This window comes from Prinia subflava, chromosome 2 (genome assembly GCF_021018805.1).
Source record: "Prinia subflava isolate CZ2003 ecotype Zambia chromosome 2, Cam_Psub_1.2, whole genome shotgun sequence".
Lineage (NCBI taxonomy): Eukaryota > Metazoa > Chordata > Aves > Passeriformes > Cisticolidae > Prinia > Prinia subflava.
In genome coordinates, this window is record NC_086248.1 from 75458170 (window position 1) to 75477173 (window position 19004).

Genomic DNA, 19004 nt, shown 5'->3' on the forward strand with positions numbered 1-19004 from the left:
TACACACACATCCTTGAGTTTGGAAAGTTCAAATATGTTCATGTGTCTGTAAATACCTTCTCTGGCACTGTTGATGTCTCAGCCTACACCTGGGAGAAGACCACTGATGCACAGAAACACCTTGTGCAGGCCTTCTCCACACTGGGGATCCTCAAAGAGATAAAAACTGATAATGGTCCAGCTTATGTTTCCAAGGTGATTGATAATTTCCTGCAAGAGTGGGGGGAGGAAGGGGATCCCATACTCCCCCCACTGGCCAGGCAGCGATGGAAAGAATGCACCAGATGCTGAAGACCTTGGAACAACACAGAGGAGATGTCAGAGTCAACAGTCCACAGCAACAACTTTGTAAGGCTCTCTTTACCATGAACTTCCTTAACTGTTCATTGGAATACCTTAATCCACCTGTTGTCAGGCACTTCAGCCAGAATTATTGGTTGAAGTTTGAGGAGAAACTTCCAGTCCTGGTGAAGGACCCTAAGACCTGGAAAGTCCAGGGGCCCTTTGATTTCATCACTTGGGGCAAGGATACGCCTGCGTATCCACCCCCACAGGTTTGAAATGGGTTCCACAAAAATGGGTAAAACCATATATTCCACCCATGGAAAAGAAGGCTCTGAATGCGGCCTCAATTCCACCTTCCTGACCAGATGATTTGGCAATTGCTTCTTCTAGACGACAATGCAAAGAGAGTGGGCAACCCAAACCCCATGTTATTCAGTGCCTGGAACAGATTGTTTTAACCTGTCCTTACCTGTGTATGTTATGTTTAGATTTCTTTTAAGGGCATCCTCCCAACCCCCCAGATGAAGCCACAATTCCTGTGTTTTCTGTTGCTTCTGACTCAGTAGTACAGGGACATGAATGCGAGGACTCTCAAGGGATGCACTGCCTCAATCTGTCTGGCAAAATCCAGATATCTGTGATTTTATCCAGGAAATGAAAGGCATGATGGAGGACATCAAGCAAGGAGCAGGAGACTGGCTGGAGAATATCTTCAAAGACTGGGGGTTGCCAGGGAAAATGTCATCATTTGTAAAGGATGTCTTGCTAGCTGTTCTGGTTGTCATTTTAATTTACATATCCTTTAGGACTCTAAAAGGAGTCCTAATTAAGTGTACTATGACTCTTACTGTGACTGCTGTCAAGAGATGGTGGAAGAGGCCAGAGACAGCAGTTTAAGGAGTTAGTCTCCTCCCTCCTTTCATTCAAAATTAAACAGAAAAGAGGGAGATGGTGGTGGGTTTTTGATAAGTTTATGGTAAGTTATGGTTTGCTCCTGTTCCTTCCCTCCCCTGTCCCTTTGTTCCCCTTTCCTGACCCTGCCCTGTGTTAACCTGTGGCATCTACACACCCCACCCCTCTGCCGCTGGTTTAAATGTTAAGCGTGCAGGACCCTACATGATGTCTCTGGTACCATCTGAAAGAATAAACATCATTTTGAGGGAGCCTTCTCAAACTCTTGCTTTGAACCTAGATGTCAAGGTTATCCAGGACCCAGAATGCAGAGAACAGCTCTGCTGCCTGCAGTTACTTGGACTGCTTGCAGTCTGAGAACAACCCCTCCTGACCAGCGTGGCTGGGGTGAAAGCAAGCCAGAGCCCCCCCGGTCCCCTGACGTTGAACAGCTAAGACTACAACAAAATTTTTGAAAAATGCTGAATGTTTAAGCTCAAAGATCTTGTTCAGCACTTTCTGAAATGCCTGCACTGGAAAGTGAGTGTTCTTCTGAGCGGTCTAATGGAGATACAGTGTTGGCATGCCTCACTGATTACATACTCAACATTTTTGCTTATAAGTAAAAAGATGTTTCAATGTAAATCTTGTGAGCTCTGTGGAGAAGGAAGGATAAAACTGATTTTCCATACTCAAAAGTAGTAAAGATGAAATTATGGACACAATTGCGCCTGTCCAGATGTTAATTTTTTGTAATCCAAGGATGAGTTAATAAAGGTTGATGCTGATATATTGATATGTATTGAAAAGACAAAATTTTTGACAAAGAGGGTACGCTGTAAATTCATCTGGCTTCTCTTGGATGGGTAAGTTGTGTTCTGCTGGTGATTGTATTGTGGTGCTTTGAACAGGTTTTTTGAAAGATGAGATTAACTGAGCAAATAGTGTGGAACAGAATGATTTTTTTGAGTATAGTCTTCTAGTTGCTTTTTATTATGGAGACACACTTGGAAACAAGGCATATGTGTGTACATTGATTTACAACATCTGCTGTTTATCTTATCACTAGGGTGAATGCACAAAATGAGCCTCTTCTTGGGCATTTTCCTGAGATTGCCTCAGAGTGGTACCACACGTTATTTTACATTCTGTATTTTAAGACTGACATAGAATAGAAGGTGGAAATTAATTCAGGTCTCAATTGTCTTGTTTTTGTTTTCATAATCTTTCTCTCTACTTTACTCCAGGGCGATGAAATGAAGAAAACAGGTATTCAACCTATTCCTATGATGGACAGAGATAAGAAAGATGAAGTCCCTCAGGGTCAGGTATGAACTCTCTCGGTAAAATGATACTTGTTTATAGGTAAAACACGTATGGAAAAAACATTTCATATGTTAGTTAATACTGCTTTTGAAATTGGGTTATTCAGACTGCTGAATTCTATGTTCTGCACACAATGGTGTAATGGTGTTTTAAAGTAGCAGTGGAAAACATGTTTTCAAATTTTTGCTTAAATGACAATGTGCTTTTTGCTGTCAACACTTTTTCCTTTCTTAGTACTTGTAGCTCTAGCTAAGACCACAATCACCTTGGAATTTTTACAAGTGTCAGTAATGCTTTTTGTCTAGTAAGTGCTTGTTTCAGCTCTCAGCTGGTGTCCAAAGGAGGGTAAGAAAGATGGTGAAAGGGCCTGGAGGGGAAGCCTCATGGGGGGCAGCTGAGGTAACTTGATCTGTTCAGCCTGGAGGAGACTGAGAGGAGACCTCACTGCAGTTAAAACTTCCTCATGAGGTGAAGAGCAGAGGAGGGGCAAGCACTGATCTCTTCTCTGTAGTGAGCAGTGACAGGACGTGAGGCAGGGGCCTGAATTTGTGTCAGGGGGGTTTAGGTTGGATATCAGGAAAAGGTTTTATACCCAGAGAACAGTTGGGCACTGGAACTGGCTCCCAGAGAAGTGGTCACTGCACCAGCCTGACAGAGTTCAAGAAGTATTTGGACAATGCTCTCAGGCACAGGGTGTGACTCTTGGGGATGGGCCTATGCAGAGCTGTCCTTGAGGGTTCTTTCCAGCTCATCATATTCTTTGATTCTGTGATTTTCACTGAACCAGTAGGTCTAAAGGGTGACTGTATCTAATGTCCCATTTTAGTTCTCAATGACAATTATAGAGTAACCTCCTGTTTCCACTGAAATAAAATAGTTCCCCTAAAAAACTAGCAAACAAGAAGAAAAAATCCAAAACAAATGGGGAGAAGGAGAGGCAGTATGTGAAGTAGTGTGGATGAGCAGACATCCCGTCTGTATGTAGCTTTGCCTTCTCCCTAGCTGCAGTTCCTTTCCATTGGTTGCACTGTAAGTACTTCATCTCAGAGTGTTGGGTTCACAGCTCAAAGAATGCATCTTATTTGTATTTAAATTACACAAGACTTGGTTACATAGCAGTATGGGAGGAATTTTTGTATTGAAGACAAGAGTTTCTCTTCAATTTCTGAATAAGGATCAAAGTTTATACTATTAAGAAAAGAGATATTATCAAATGCTTTGGTCATGGTACAATACCTAGTATTTCACTAAAAGGCATTTAAAAATTTTGCCCGAAGGAAGGGATCATAGTGCACTATTGTAACTGTCATAAGAGTCTGGGATAAGTGAGTGATGTTATAATGAATCTGAATGCAATCTGTCATCCTTGATAACATATAAAGTAGCATTTTCTAAAAACTTCTTTGTGTCATGACAATTCAACTGTGGCACTGTAGTTGTCACAGGCCCCCTGTATGAGTCAGATACCTTTAAAAATGTGCTCATTTGGTGTTCCCTAAATATGATAATGGTAAAAATACATTATTGAAATGTATACATGAGAAGCAACTGCATACCAATCATTGATCACACAGCACACCATTCAAAAATGTGCAAAGCCCCTAGCATTTTAAGTACATTGAGCTATGCAATGCATACCCTGGAGGACATCAGAACAATCCATAATCTGACCATATTTTGTGAATGCTGAACAATCTTGCTTTTTTTAAAAAATAAAATCATTACATGAATAATGGTTGCAGAAATGTCTCTAACATCTCCACCTACTTCCTACCTACCAAACAGGTATGCAGATCCTGAACAAATGAAATGAATCAATTGAATAATAAAAGGTTCTGTAGAAAATCCTGCTTGAAGCAGCCATATCAGTCATAAAAGAAAGGCATGTAAGCAGCTTCTAATTACCAAAGGTTTCACTGTTGCTGCTTATTTTAAAGTATTTGGGTATTAAAAGGAGATGCAGAAGTGTGACGAACATAAGTAGTAATTAAGTAAAGAGCTTTGAGCTGTTCGCTTCCAGTGTTGTAGTTTGGCAACAATTTAACTATTTTTTTTCATTCTTTTTTTCATAGATTGGTTTCTACAATGCTGTAGCCATCCCATGTTACACCACCCTTGCACAGATATTTCCTCCAACTGGGCCACTACTCCGAGCATGCAGGTGAGTGACTATGCAAACAAAAACTGGCTAGTATTCTCTTTAGATAATAAAAAAAATGTGTTTAGCCAGTGGTTTTATTTCATATCAGATCATTTCTATTAAAAACCAGATAAAGAAATATCCAGAAAATATTGAGTATTTGAAAGCATGGTGGAGGGGAGTATACCACTGGGGTATTGCAGAAGGAAATGTAACTTTCTCCTATAACACAGTGGGTATGGAGCTTTGGTTGTTGAGGAAAAGAGGCAACAGTCCTTTACCTTGTTGGCTGCTTCTCCACTTGAATGATGGTGGACTGCTTTGTAGGTAGTTCTATCCAGTAATTATTTCCTGGGCCTTAGCAATCCTTCCTGACAAAAATTTTGCTGAAACCAGTGTGTGTTTCATGAAAATGTTCCAGTTTCATGTTAATCTGTATTTTCTAGAAAACCCCAGTTGTTTCATAAAATGCTAGCAAACTCTAGTCATATTGAGTGGTTAAAGGTCTGTTCTTCTATGCTCTTACTAGTACTCTCTCATATTTTTTGTTTTATTGTGGTCATTATATTCTGTTTTACACTGAATTTTTTTTTCATCCTGTGTGGCACACCTACCTCTTCTTGTAGATCTTGTGGACTAAATAATTTCTGTTAAGTAACAGACAAATGCTTTGAAATAAATGTAGTAGGTAGCAAAACAATTTCATTCACACACAGACACTCTTTCATATAGCTGTGAGAAGCATATGTAGGTCTGTGTCAGTGGAACAGAGGACTACCTTATGAAAAGGTAATATCTAGGAGCCATCATTAATAGTCAGCTGCCTTTGAGGTACCTCTGCTGGGCATGGCTGTGCAACCCATAGATGGATATGGAAGGAATATTCCAGCAGGAATTTTGTTTAGTGTCTGTGCTTTAAGAAGACATGAACAAACAAGTGAACACAAAGAGCTGAAGGAATGTTTTAAGATCTTAGTAGAGAGAGACTAAATAAGGTATTTGGCTTCTCCAAGAAACATGGAATCTCAAAATGGTTTGGGTTGGAAGATCCCTTGGAAGATATAATCTAGTTCAGTCTTCCCTCTGTGGAAATGGACATCTTCCACTAGAACAGGGCTCAGAGCTTCAGCCAACCTGGCCTTGAACACTTCCAGGGATATGGCATCCACAGCTACTCTGGGCAAGCTGTTCCAGTGCCTCACCACCCTCACAGCAAAGACTTGATCAAAATCAAGTTTTTATTCCACTTAATGGAAACTGGGCCTTAGAGAGGCTATGTGGAGTGCTTAAGACTGCACAGTATCTTTTACAGGAGCAACAATCTGGGAAGACTCATATCTTTCCATTTCTCACCACATGGATATCCCAACGAGGCTTATTAGCAAAAGTGGCCTGTTTTACTTGGTGGTTCATCTTTTAGAACTCAGATGAAGATATTTAAAGTTGAATTGTAGATATCAAACACCCATGTAAGCATGTGCTCTGGATAAAAGTTCTCACTAAATTCTGAAGATCAAGCATGAACATCTTTTCAAGGGCTGGTTTCTCTGTAGAAAGTGTGATGTCTGAAGTAAAAGTAATCAGACTCCTGGCAGAGCTGATATGATTTTTTTCTATTCCGGAAATGATGTTTGTTGTTTATAATTTAAATTGTTTTAATGATAATTCTGAAAGCTACACTGACACAATCTCAGCACTGGATACAGCTCTGGACAGAGAAGTCCCTGTCTTGGTGTTATGTATTCTTTAATTTAGATTGTGCTAATGCAGAACCAAAATGTAGATGAGTAGATAAAGCCTCTGCAGGACTAAAGAGCTTCTTGAAAATCCACACCCTGGCATGAAGTCTTTGGAGGAGCAGTTTGGTAGTATTATCTTAGCCTTGAAGTTGTTATCCTCTGCTTTTTCTTTGAAAAGAATGAAGAATTTTGAGGGTTAAGACTTGGAGATGGAGAATAGGAAGTGAGAACACAGATACAACTTCAGGTCCCCAGTCAGAAAAAAATTGATGTTATTGCAGGGTCTGGAATACTCCAGAGTGCTTCAAATGGTTGATTTTGCAAAACACTATTGTTTTTTCTTTTATTTTTGATGGGTAACTGCTATTCAGTGTGATCAGGCATACAGCCTCATTCTCGTTTGGTGTTTTCTTAGTTGCTAACTGAACCAATTTTGGTATCACCTTTTCACCAGCAGTGCTTATTCTTGCAACACAATATTTAAGCTGCTGTGTCCTTGAGTTCTTTAAAACTCAGACACCAGCTGCAAATAATAGCAGCTAAGGCAGCATGTCAGCATCAAGGCTTTTATTTTTAGAATCTCTGGGCATTTATTCTAGACACAAGGAGCCGAGACTTCACTGGGACCTCAAAGGCCAATGAACTGTATTATCTATACCTTACAAAAAAAAAAAAAAAAAAAAAAAAAAAAAAAAAAAAAAAAAAAAAAAGTATATATATATATCCAACACTGACTTTCCTCAAGTAAGGTAGCAGCTAACAGTCTAGAAGGTTTTCTTGTCTGCTAATTTATCCCACAATTTTAAGTGGAATATTTTTCTTCTCATCCTGTGTAGATCAAAAATATTAGCCCACCTGTGTTACATTCTTCAGAATAAGTCATAAGTGAGGTTTGTAGCCATGTACTCATAGGCCTACCAAAGTATAAATATTATGGTAGTGCATTTATTTGGAGGATTAAGTGATTTATTTTTTTTCCTTTATTTCAGACCAAATAACTTAGAAGTATTTTCGTTGTGCTTTTGTGTCTCTCAGTTCTTCCTGAAATTGATGTATTTTAAACATATTTTGGCTGCCATTCTCATTACTTTCCCAGATCCAGGAAGGAGACAGAAATAGTGGTGCTTCATTGTTTCCTGATCCTTAGTGCCTGATTGTATTAGCTGGGGTTTAATGCCATATTAATGCTGGCTTCATAACTTCCAGTTGGCCTGAAGCACTGGCAGAGCATTTTCCTGCAGAAAATGGTGCAGGTGTTACCCTAGAGGGCACCAGCTTTCTTTGGTAGACTTCATCAGATCCTGCCTTCCACCACCCCCAGAAAAAGCAACATTTTTTCTTCCTACCTGTACACTGTGCTTTCAGAGCAATATTTGCTGTTTTAGCAAATATTTTGGCAAGGCTGTGACATAAAAACCAGAAAAGCTCTGCCACATAAATTCCTACGTAATATCATGGTATGACATGCCATAGGAGAGCTTTTAGTACTGTTGCCATCCTGTTTGTTTACTGAAGGCATCTAAGAACTGTTGCTTTAGTAACTAGGGATCTGACAATATGAAGATGAAACAGTTGGGTTTGCTCTCTTTCTCTCTGTGTTTAAAGACTGAATGCTGAGACTTGGCCATTGGTTGCAAGGCCTACATAGACTTCCCAGCCACTAGAGTGCTACTGGTGTACAGCAAGTAAGACTATGGATTTGTACCCCCTTCAGATCATTAGAGAATTATCAGCTTGATTTTTCTTATTTTTATGGCTTATGAACCGAATTTTCTACTTAAGGATTGGCCAGGTTGTGAGGCACTAAAAGACATTTATGTCTCAAGGAAGAGGTACCTTTTAAATGTAGTAGACTGATAATATGATTACCACAATAGTAATTGAAAATTGATACTACATTCTTGGCAACATTTTATATACTGCCAGGCAGCCCTTTTGCAGGAGTTTCAGAAAGCTTAATCTGCTTCTGTGCTCCAGAGAGCCGTTTCAGAGTCTCTGCTGTCGTGTCTCTCTTGGGTCACAGCTGGGCTTTCCTGCAGCCATGAGGGCTATAAATTTGTAGTGGAAGCAGGTGGCAGCCTCTAGCTTCAGGGCTTGCCCTGGGGAAGGAAGGTGTGCTGTAGGCTAGAATAGAGTTAACACAGATATGAGTTAGACAGAATTACAAAATAGGATAACTGAAGTTGAAGGCTGAAATAACGTATAGATGATAAAAGCTTGATGACATACAGGTACTAATATAAATATACTTATATATATATATATAAATCTCAAAGTGTAGTACAGCAGACATTGTGAGGAAGAAATAAATCCCAGTAAACTTATGAACTGTGTCTTACCTTTGACTTTTTTGCATCTCCAGGGACAATCTCAACCAATGGGAGAAAGTAACGAGAGGTGAGGAAGCCTCTATATGGATTTCTTCTCAGTCCCTTGCTCCTGGGACCTCAGATTCTCTTCCTGTGAAGATTGATGACTGAGCAGTAGCAACAGATTGCTTTAACCTGAAAAGCACCCCTTCTTGTTTTGGGGATTGTTTTTTGTTTTGTTTCCTTTTTATTTGGGGGAAAAAAAAAAAAAGAAAAAAGGAAAGCTACAAAACGCTAAGTAGATCTGCCTAGGAAGGTAACACCCATGGAGTTACCTCTGCTGAATGACTCTGGCAGCCAATCTCCTGACCTTCATCAGTGACACAACATAAACAGAGGGAAAGCAACAACCCAGACGTTTTGGAGTCAGCTATCAAAAGAGAACTTACAACTTGTGAATATAAAAGACTGGCCTTATCTCATGGGCTACATTGCTGAGGCCTTAATTTAAAACTGACGGGGTGGGGGGAATCTTACGGGGTACTTCTAAATTGTATCTTTCTAGTAAGGGTTTCAATGGTACTTTTATTATACTGTACTGTGGCTGGCTTTAACACCAGGGTCACTTGGGAGTTCTTGGCTATAAATAGAACAATATACCCATTGCTATCGTGAATGTTTATGTGTGATCTACTTGTAATCAGTTTGAACTCCAGCAGAATCCTTGGAGACTATAATTTATGCTTAGGTTACAGTGAATTCTCTTGCTGCAAACTAAAGGAAAACCAACATTCAGGTAAAAGTTTTAAAGTACTTCATTAAGCATCATGATGCCAATTGTCTGTCACTCACAAGGGAAATGTTGATAGAACTAGTGATGGTGCTTTGTTCTTTAGAATGTTTTTTAAACCTAGACAAATCCTCCCTTAAAACACTGGAAGTACTGGATAATTATCCCTGATATGAGAGGGAGTTTCAGGTTGGAGTTTTTTGTATCCATAGTGACAGAAATATCAGACTAAAATTTAAATGTGACAGCAAAGATTTCCTTGCCTAGCTCACAATTAAGTCATCATTTTTATTTCTACCTACTGAGCTGTATTTTTAAAGGTATTGGAGACATACCTGAAGTATGCTATCTGCTGGGAACAAAAGCCTTGTCAGAAAAGTCAGGTCTGATAAGAGGAATTGTGGTACCATCACAATAAATCAAAAATGTGTTTGTATTGACTAGCTTTTGTGTTGCACAGTAGCACTGCATGTCTTCTACTGCTTTTTCCCCCATCCCAAGAGGAGTGAAATTAGGAAACTTCTCCATTTGTCTGGTTTTTTTTCCCTAGTTAGCAAAACTTCCAGGTTTAGAAATGCCTTTCTTAGTGAAAGAATAGCTAACTGAAGAAAAGTACATTAAATGGTGTGTTTACAGTTCTGTGCTGACTTAGGCCTCAGCCTTCCCAACTTATGCACAGACTTAGATGTAATGCCACTCTCTTAAATTTAGTGCAATTGTACAGAATACATTTCACAACATTTAATTTGCCTTTGTCTTTCTCTTAAAAATAATGAGAAAAAAATTCTTCGTAGTGATCCACACAGTAGGTGAAAGCACCGTCTTTGCATACCTTTCACATACGGCCTATACCGCATTATGTGCGTTTTTCACAGGTAATGCACTCTTGTGGAGGTTCCGTGATAACACGGCCATTGTGTAACTGCAACGAGCAATGGTAGTGACCTAAAGACAGAACACAGGTTCTCTTTTTCCATCCCCTGTCTCCTGGGCTCTATTGCTCTAATAGGCATGCCAGCTTTTGGGTTTCATGTGAACAACTTGGCCTCTTGAGTTTTGCCTTCTGTTATGGTCGAGCACATGCCAGTATCTGTTTATGTGTACAGTACGTGATCCGTAGTCGCATAATGTATAAATGCACCTAAGCCTTTGCTGTACATAGAGATCCCACAGGCTGAGAATTCAATATGAAGTTATCGTATTTGTATGATGCATGTTACCTAGCAACAGCCCCATAATTATTTTTTTTTTTTAGTTCGCCTTACCAATTCTAAGTGCAGAAGTTCTTTGGTAATCACAGCAAACTGGTTTGGAATTGAAAAGGAGAAAAAACAAACAAAAAAGAAAAACATGGCAAGAAACAGTTACACCAAAGTAGAATGAATAATATCTCATGCTGTGTCCTCTACTTTCCTCCTTAGCCATTCTGTTTCAGCTAAATAATTCAGATGCAACCTTTCATCCACTAAATACTTGAGACATAATCCATGGTTGGTTCCTAATTTACATGGAAATTATCTAAATCTGTAGTGACTGCAAAAATGCTCTTTGATATTCAGATATCCCAACAACTGGATGCAATGTTTTCCTTCATGGGTTAAGTATATTTGCTTAAAAATATTTGCACTAAATATACTTGCTGTTATTTTCCCCCTTCTTCCCCTTTCCACTTAAAAATGCTGATCTTAAAAGCAGTGTGAAAGTATTCCTTATTACACTGTATCTGTGAGTATGGAAAGCTTTTCATTCATTTTTTACTCACTGACAGCAAAGACAACTTTAGTAGTTGTTTCCTACCATTAAAAAATGTTTGGCAGTATCACACACTATGTTATGTTTTGAAGTTTATAAATACTGATAAGAGGCCATGTTTCCCTGGAAAATTTGTCAAATTGGCAATAAGTTGTTCTGTTATCGTCTCAAGTGAATCAGCTTCTGTTTCTAGTACTGAACTAACCAAATTACTTAAAATGTGTTTGCTATAGTATAATGTCTATTAGAATTTTTAAGAATTGGCTCCAGTGGCTGTGCTTTGGTTTGATTTCCTGGTGGGTAAAAGGAGAAAGGTCCTGACAAAATATTACTCCTTGTTAGGACCTAGACCAACAAAAAATAGTCATGATGAGCTGTTTTTTTAAAAAACAAATGTAGTCTGTCTTAGCGTTTACAGATTTGTATGTGTAAATATTTTGTAGTTAAAACACTTGTACCTGCACTTCCAAAGTCAAACCCACCAAAAGTTAGACTTTGGAGCTGCATTTCAATGTCATGGCTCAAAGATGCGTTGAGATTTAATTGTTCAAACTTCTGGACTCTAACTCACAATCAGTTAAGACATCTAGATTTGTAAGACATCTGACTCATTAAGCTAAATTCTCAAAAGTAATTCCTCCTTGCATTTTTATCCTACTAAAACTTATCTTGCCCAAAAGAATGTAAAAAAAGCTTAATGGATCTTTCCTTTCCTAGAATTGTTAGATTTTTATGTTCCTGGAATTGAATTTTTCTTAATAGTAATTCCAGCTGCTTTTCCCTGTTACACGAAAGCACTGTTTGAAGTTGTAACTGAGCATTTCCAAGGTACTATGAAAAGGTGCCTGAAAGGCATGCACTGACTGAGAAAAATAGTTGACATAGCATGGTACTCATCTGAGATGTTGTATATTTATTACAGCATGACAAATTCCATTGTTACAATTAATCTATGAATTTTGCATGGTTTTGCAATATTCTACTGTAATGGTTCAACTCATGGCAGTAATTTTTTTCTATAAGTGACCATCAGAGAAATGAAACAGGGTTTTTTTAGCTGGTGTGTCTGATCAAGCATATTAAATTGGCGCGCACATGCAGAGTGGAATTCATCTTTTTATGTTGCACAGATTTCTCTCCTGTGTGTAAACTTAAAACAGTGTGAACAGTTTGCTGTGACTGCACTTAGACCATTTAGTGTTAAAATTGTAGGAGTAGCAAAAAGCACTATTCATGTTTAAAAAATAGAGATTATTAGATGCTCAAATCAATCATGACCCTCTTGAAATAATGCATTTGCCTCAAACACTGTGATATTGGACCAGTTCTGTGAAGTGGAACAAATTATTTATTCATTCTAAACACAGAAAAGGCTTTCTGCACACTACTACAAGGAAGTTCATGTTCAAACTTTAGGTTATATACCCCAACCTAGCAAAGGCACATCATAACTTTTGTTTGCTTTCTGACCAAAAACTGTGCTCGATTGTAATACGGGTGTATACTCTGTCAAATAAACCTAAAATAACGGACTGCTTTCTAGGGTAGATCAAACTGATTTGTAGAGTAGTTGCATAAATATTCCAAATTCAGGTTGGGCTGTTATGTGGAGAAGAAAGAACTTCAAGGTAACAACATTCAACTTTACTACATTTAGTGAGCTGAAAAATTTGTTTTATATATATATATATTTACACACACATATATATATATATATGATACATATAAACTATCTTTGTAAAAAAATATGCAAGTGCAATAATTTAAAGAGGTCTTAACTTTGCATTTATAAATTATAAATACTGTACATGGTGTGTAATTTTTTTCATGTATTCATTTGCAGTCTTTGTATTTAAAAAACAAACCTAAACCTTTACTATTACGTTTGTACAATAGAACAGTAAGCATTTATTATTATATAGTTAAGTTGTAAATAAATTCACAAACCAAACAGCCAGTACATATGCATATATGGGTGTCCTATTGTGAAACCTGTTTTTGCTTTTACTGCTGGCTTTAGCACAGCAAGACAACTTCTGTGGATATGTAATTATACATATAAATATATGTATGATACATAAAATATATTTAGAAATGTTCATAATTTTAATGGATATATCTATACATATACTTTGGTGTGAATATTACTGAATACAGAGTTTTTTAATATTATTTTTCATGTTTATTTTTGCTATTATTGGGAGTGCAAGTGAGGGATGGGAATGTGTGTGCATATATGTGTGTTTATGCCACAAGTAAACCACAGCACAAAGTGATTCAAAACGTGATGGAGCCTTTTGAATAGGCAGTGCTTGTTGTTCTCTATATTTGCAGTTTCTTCCTTTTAAGATATGTTTTCCCAACATAAGACTTTTTTTCAATATGGTTTTATCACCTATTGCAGGTTCATGTTGTCCGCAAAGGGATGTCCTTTTCTGTTTGCCTTCCTGCTGCCAGGAGCTTACCTTGCTTAAGACTGATAACTTCCACACAGATGGAATGTGAATGTGAATAATGTCAGTGCAGCTGATACAGAATCATTTGTTACCTGGGGGAATTGAGAGACTCAGATGCTGAATTGTAAAAAAAAAAAAAAATCCTGCATCCAAATTCATAAGGTCTAGTCCAAAGCAATATAGGGCTTTAACAGCAGCCAGTATCCTGAAAATCCAAGGTAGGTTCAGAGAACTATAAAGCAAAATTCTGAGCAACACATCAAAAATGAAATTAAAAAATAGCTGGGGAAAAAAAGAAGAAAAATAAATCAGTGTCTTTCTCCAATTAATATATACTCTTGTGACCAGTCGTTCTAGAAAGCTCTGTTTGCTGCAAGGGCCAGCTTTAGCGATGAAAGAGAAACTGCACTGACATTTAATGCATTTTTAGAGTTTGTTCATTAAATTTAAAACCTTCTAAATTATTTTGAGGGAAATGCAATAGAAGAGGAATGTTTCTCTAAATACAATTAATTTAGTACTTTCCACCTGTTTCTGTAGTGTTGGTGAGGATCTATAGGCTGACGTCAGTTAATGACCTTCTGGACAAGATTTTTAAATTGGTAGCAGTCAATTACATGCCTTTTCATATTTTTCTGCTTGTTGTGCAGACTTAGCTCTTGTAGCACAGCCTGGTGCTTTGCTGCTGATGGTCACTGTCCATTCGGTGTGCTTCCCTTAGCATTTTTAGCCCTTTGACATTGAAAAACATCATCAGAAACATACAAAAATCAAGCCTGCATATATTCCCTTACAGATAATGGAAAATATAAACGTAAAAGCATCTTAACATTATCTCACTGATGTTTGTAGAGGAAGTGAGTATTGCTGTTGGTTTTGAGGAGCTTTGAATTTGTCTTACTTGAAAGTATCCAAGAGCTCTGGGACAGAAATATTAATGGCTTTCACCTGCTCAACAAGTATTGGTGATAACTTTTTTGTACTTATTTTGCTGAAGACAATTGCTAAGGGTACATTCCCCTTCCTCAATCTGTAGTCAATCTTCCTGAGGTTAGGGAGAAAAGTTTTTTTCCAGTGTGTTTCAGTAGCGCTCTGGAAGATCTACCTGTACCACAGAAGCTGCTTACAAAGATGAAGATCTTTGGGTCAAGAATGAGTTACAGAGAAACTCATCACAAAGTAGCTCATGTGTGCATGATGCCTGTCATTTAAAAGTCTAAAAGAAAAGAGAGATCTGAGACTCAAGAAAAGAATGAATTACAGCAGGTAAAGTTTTTCTTTTTTTTTTTTTTTGGTTTTTTTTTTTTGGTAACATTTCTGGCAGGACAAAATTACTTTCACCATATCATTTGTTAACATGCAGCTGGCATTAGTAGTTTTTCTTTTTAACAACATTGTAAGCTCTGTGAATACAGGTGAGAATATGATTGTAGTGTTCCTTCTGTTCCTTTAGCCGTATTTCTGCTGCATTTAGAAAGAACATCTGGTGTTAATATGCACTAATTAATTAGCCCATCATAAATGAAAAAAAAATAGGTTTTGTAAAAAAAAAGAAATTTAAGAAAAAAACAGACAAAAGCAAATAACGTAAGAAGGAATTTAAAAAAAGAATCACCTAAAAGAGCCAGTAGCTGTCAGAAGACACTGAAAATTTTACCATCAATGTAAATAGCAGTAGTGAATGTGGTGCAGTGATAAATATGGATAATTTTGATAAACAAGTTAATCATAAAGAATAGAAGAATTAACTTTAGTTAATTTCCATCTAGGGAAGTCCAGGTTGTTTTCTGCTACTGTCTTGTGGAAAGAAAAGCATATTCATTGTCAGGTGTATTTTACATCTTGAGACAAAAAGAAATCCCCCTTGCAGAAAAAAATGTAGTTTCTCACATGAGTAGCATGGGAAAAAGGCCAGCAAGATGTGCTTTTCTTCCAAACATGAAAATGTACTGATGCTGGAAGAGAAGAATATTTGCAATTCATTTGGAAAGACAGTGGACATCTGTTACCATTATACTTATGGACTGGAAGGAACAAAATTGTTCTCTGACAGATTTTCATTATAACCTTGTGCAAGCTGCCAGACACTGGATTTTTTTTTTTCCAATTTATTTAAGCCTCTGAACACTTTCTTTTTTTGTGTGTTATGCATATTGGGAAATACTCCTGCTAACGTGCAGTTTAGAATTCAAAATGTATGTAGAGAAAGATATTTATTTTCCTGTCAGGTGAGGACAAATATCACAGGGCTGTGATGCCCTCAGGTATGCTGCTGATGAGTACCTCCTTTTCCATTTTCTCTGGATGTGAGGGGAAGAGTAAGAAATCACACTGGAAAGATTTCAAGCTTGCATATATGGTTGAACCTTTAACATTTGAGCTGCTGCAGTAACATATAATCTTAAAAAAAATCAAAGTCCTATAACTAAACACTGTAGCAAATTTTGTTTTAAATTTTTACTGACTTCTATTTGAAGGCAATGGCAAATTGATTTGGGCACCACATGCGTAGTTCCTGCTCTGCAATCATTTTGCAGGTCCTGTTCTAGGGCTGCTGGTAAAAATAATTCTTAGGATCCTTTAAATTATCAATCAGCTCCAGTCATCAGATAACTTCCTATTTTCTTCCTCTTTACTTTCTGCTCTTTTTGTGCTATGAATTTTTGGGTGGAGCAATTTCTTTTATTTTTTTTCTTTCCGCTTTGAGGACTGCTTGAGTACAACAGACTGCCATCTCTACAGCCCTTTTTTATCCTCTCACTTTTTGTGAGCTAATTTGTTTCAAGTGATTGGAAGTTAAAAGTGTAAAGCTATTCTGCAGGGCTGTGTTTCCAAGATTTATGAAAAGTACAGAGAACAGAGTGACTACTGAAGACTGAGCTAATTGGCTGGAATTTGCAAAGGAGATCTTAGTTTCTTCCTGTCCTGAGAGAAATAATTTTCATCCAGTATTACATACCTGAAAGGCTTGGAATGAAGTGAGTGCTGTGCCATATGAGAGTAAGGTGAGGGCTGATGGGAAATGGAAGATGGGCTATGCATACAGGGAAGCCACTGGGCAGCCTAAACTAAGGAGGCTGATCTGAAATCTCAGCTCCTTAGTCTTCCTGCTCAGTAAATTTTCTGGTGAATTGCATGAGGTGCCCATACAGAATCACTGCTTCACAGAAGCACCATGTAATGCTTACCAAGAGCTTTCTGAAATGCTTCAGATGGTGTCTCCATGTCAGTATAGGTCAAATGAATGTATTTGGGAAGCCTGGTACTTTCTTTTGATGGTGAAGCTGTATTATGAACTTGTTTAGGAAGTGACAAGAAAGGACTAAGAGCGAGATCAAGATGCTTTTTCATTTACAAGATCTTTTACCAATTCCCTGAATTTAAGTGATCCTGCGTAGCCTGTGTCATAGATGTAGCCATGTATCTTTATTCCTTTGCTGCTAGCTTTTAGTCACAGTGAAACAAAGTTTGCAGGATCTACCTGAGCTTCCATTTTGTTTGATATCTAACCTCCATCTGACAAAACACTTCTGACACATATTTCCCCTCCCCAGAAATACTGATGCTATGGGAAATGCTGTAGCAGACAGTCACATGGTAAATAGGAATTACTTTTTTCACATTCTTTCAACTGGAACATGTAGCAAGAGAAGATCTTTGTCATAATTTTCTGTCAAGTCAGTCAATATAAAACGAACCATGGGATAACTAGAGTGGAACATTATTCCTTTTGCAGATGTGGGAAGGCTTTTGTTAGGGACTGATCACTAACTCTTTCTCTGAGTTTTAGACACAACTGTATTTTAAACAAGAGAAACCTGTTACTGAGAATGCTATAATTAAATGTTTATGCTGGTGCAGTCAAGGCTGATGTGGTTGACACAGCCTGGAATTGTCTTTTCTATGAACTTTACAAGGTAGGCTGATGGCTGTAACCCATTTTGTTTCCTTCCATAAGAGACATTACTACCATTTTTGTCCTGGATTGGGGGGAACACTGGAGACTTAAGCAGAGAGAAAGGATGGGCTGGAACAGACGGAATTGTTTTCCTTTCTGGAGCTTGTCTCTTCAAGTTTTCCTGGAGATAAACTGATTGGGAACATTGGTTTCACTAGTGCTACTTTCATCTTGAAAAAAAGTAAAATAAACAGAGTAAGTTATGTTCTGTAGTAAGTTTGGATCTAATTAGAAATTGTGATTCTACACAGTACACTACAGTGTTAATCCAAATTTTTCACATGCTTTTTCCTGTGCATGTCCATAAAAGCAACTATTTTTAAAATGCCTATATTTTTTTCCTTCAGCACCATACCCACATTGCTATCACTGTCTGTTTAAAACAGAAGTAACCTAGGAGAAAAATGTAACATGCTCTAATTTCTACGTGACAAGAAATGATGAGAGAGAATTGCTTCTGAAAATTCTTCTAGAGTGGTATTTTGAAAAAAAACCCAAAAAAAACCCAAAAACAAAAAACCAAATAAAACCAACCCAAACAGCATACAAACAAAAAAAAACCCACCCCAAAACAAAACAAAAACCAAAAAAACAAAACCAACCAAAAAAACCCCACCAAAAACAAACAAACAAACAAAAAGCTAACAAAAAAACCCAAGCCCACATTTTATTACTCTGAGAATAGTTGCATTTTAATTGGTAATAAACTCTCTGCGTATTTCTTCTGCAGGTTATATAGACTCCAAATAGCTATTGTGATTGCTGCAAATAATAGAACCTCAACATTTATGGTGGCAACAGGCTGAGAATACTCAGAAACACACTTCCTAAATAAATGATGAAAAGAAAAAATCTTACAAAGGCAAAACAATGGTCATTTAAAATGCTGAGAAATAACTTTTTCAAGGATTTTTAGCATGTGGCCAATCCCTACCTTGCTGAAAATTGTGTGTTTGCAAAGTAGGGAGGGCTTAAAAATGCTGCAGTCACTTTTCTCTCTTGTAGTCACATACAGCTGTGACTGTGAGGGATCTCACCTGGAAATCGTTCTGCACATCACTGTCACTGCACTAATAGGATCAGAGGGTGTTCTGTAAACCCTCTCTGTTTGACAAAGGTAAGTACCAATGGTAAAGTCATCCCTGCCTCTCACCAAAGCCACAAGCTTGTAGACACAACTAAACCAACTATATCCCTGTTCAGAAAAGTTTTTGAGACAGGAGACTGTGGTCATCATCTCTGTTCCCAGCATTATTAGCTGGTGGAATCCACAGAGCAGAGCTGATGTGAAATCCTGCCCAAAGGGCCTGAGGCTGCACTGTGTTCCCAAACATGTACTTCTCTGATCACAGAGGTGA

General features: G+C 37.8%; 1 protein-coding gene across 6 annotated transcripts in view; it reads left to right on the forward strand.

Moving 5' to 3' along the window:
* PDE10A (phosphodiesterase 10A) overlaps positions 1 to 18284 on the forward strand; it is a 360121-nt gene extending 341837 nt beyond the window's left edge. For all 6 annotated transcript variants that reach the window (XM_063390617.1, XM_063390616.1, XM_063390618.1 and 3 more), the window contains 3 exons: positions 2424 to 2504; positions 4575 to 4663; positions 8744 to 18284. In XM_063390617.1, coding sequence (XP_063246687.1) covers positions 2424 to 2504; positions 4575 to 4663; positions 8744 to 8861 — 288 coding nt within the window. In that variant the 3' untranslated portion in view covers positions 8862 to 18284. The remainder of the gene's footprint in view (positions 1 to 2423; positions 2505 to 4574; positions 4664 to 8743) is intronic.
* Positions 18285 to 19004: the final 720 nt, after the last annotated feature.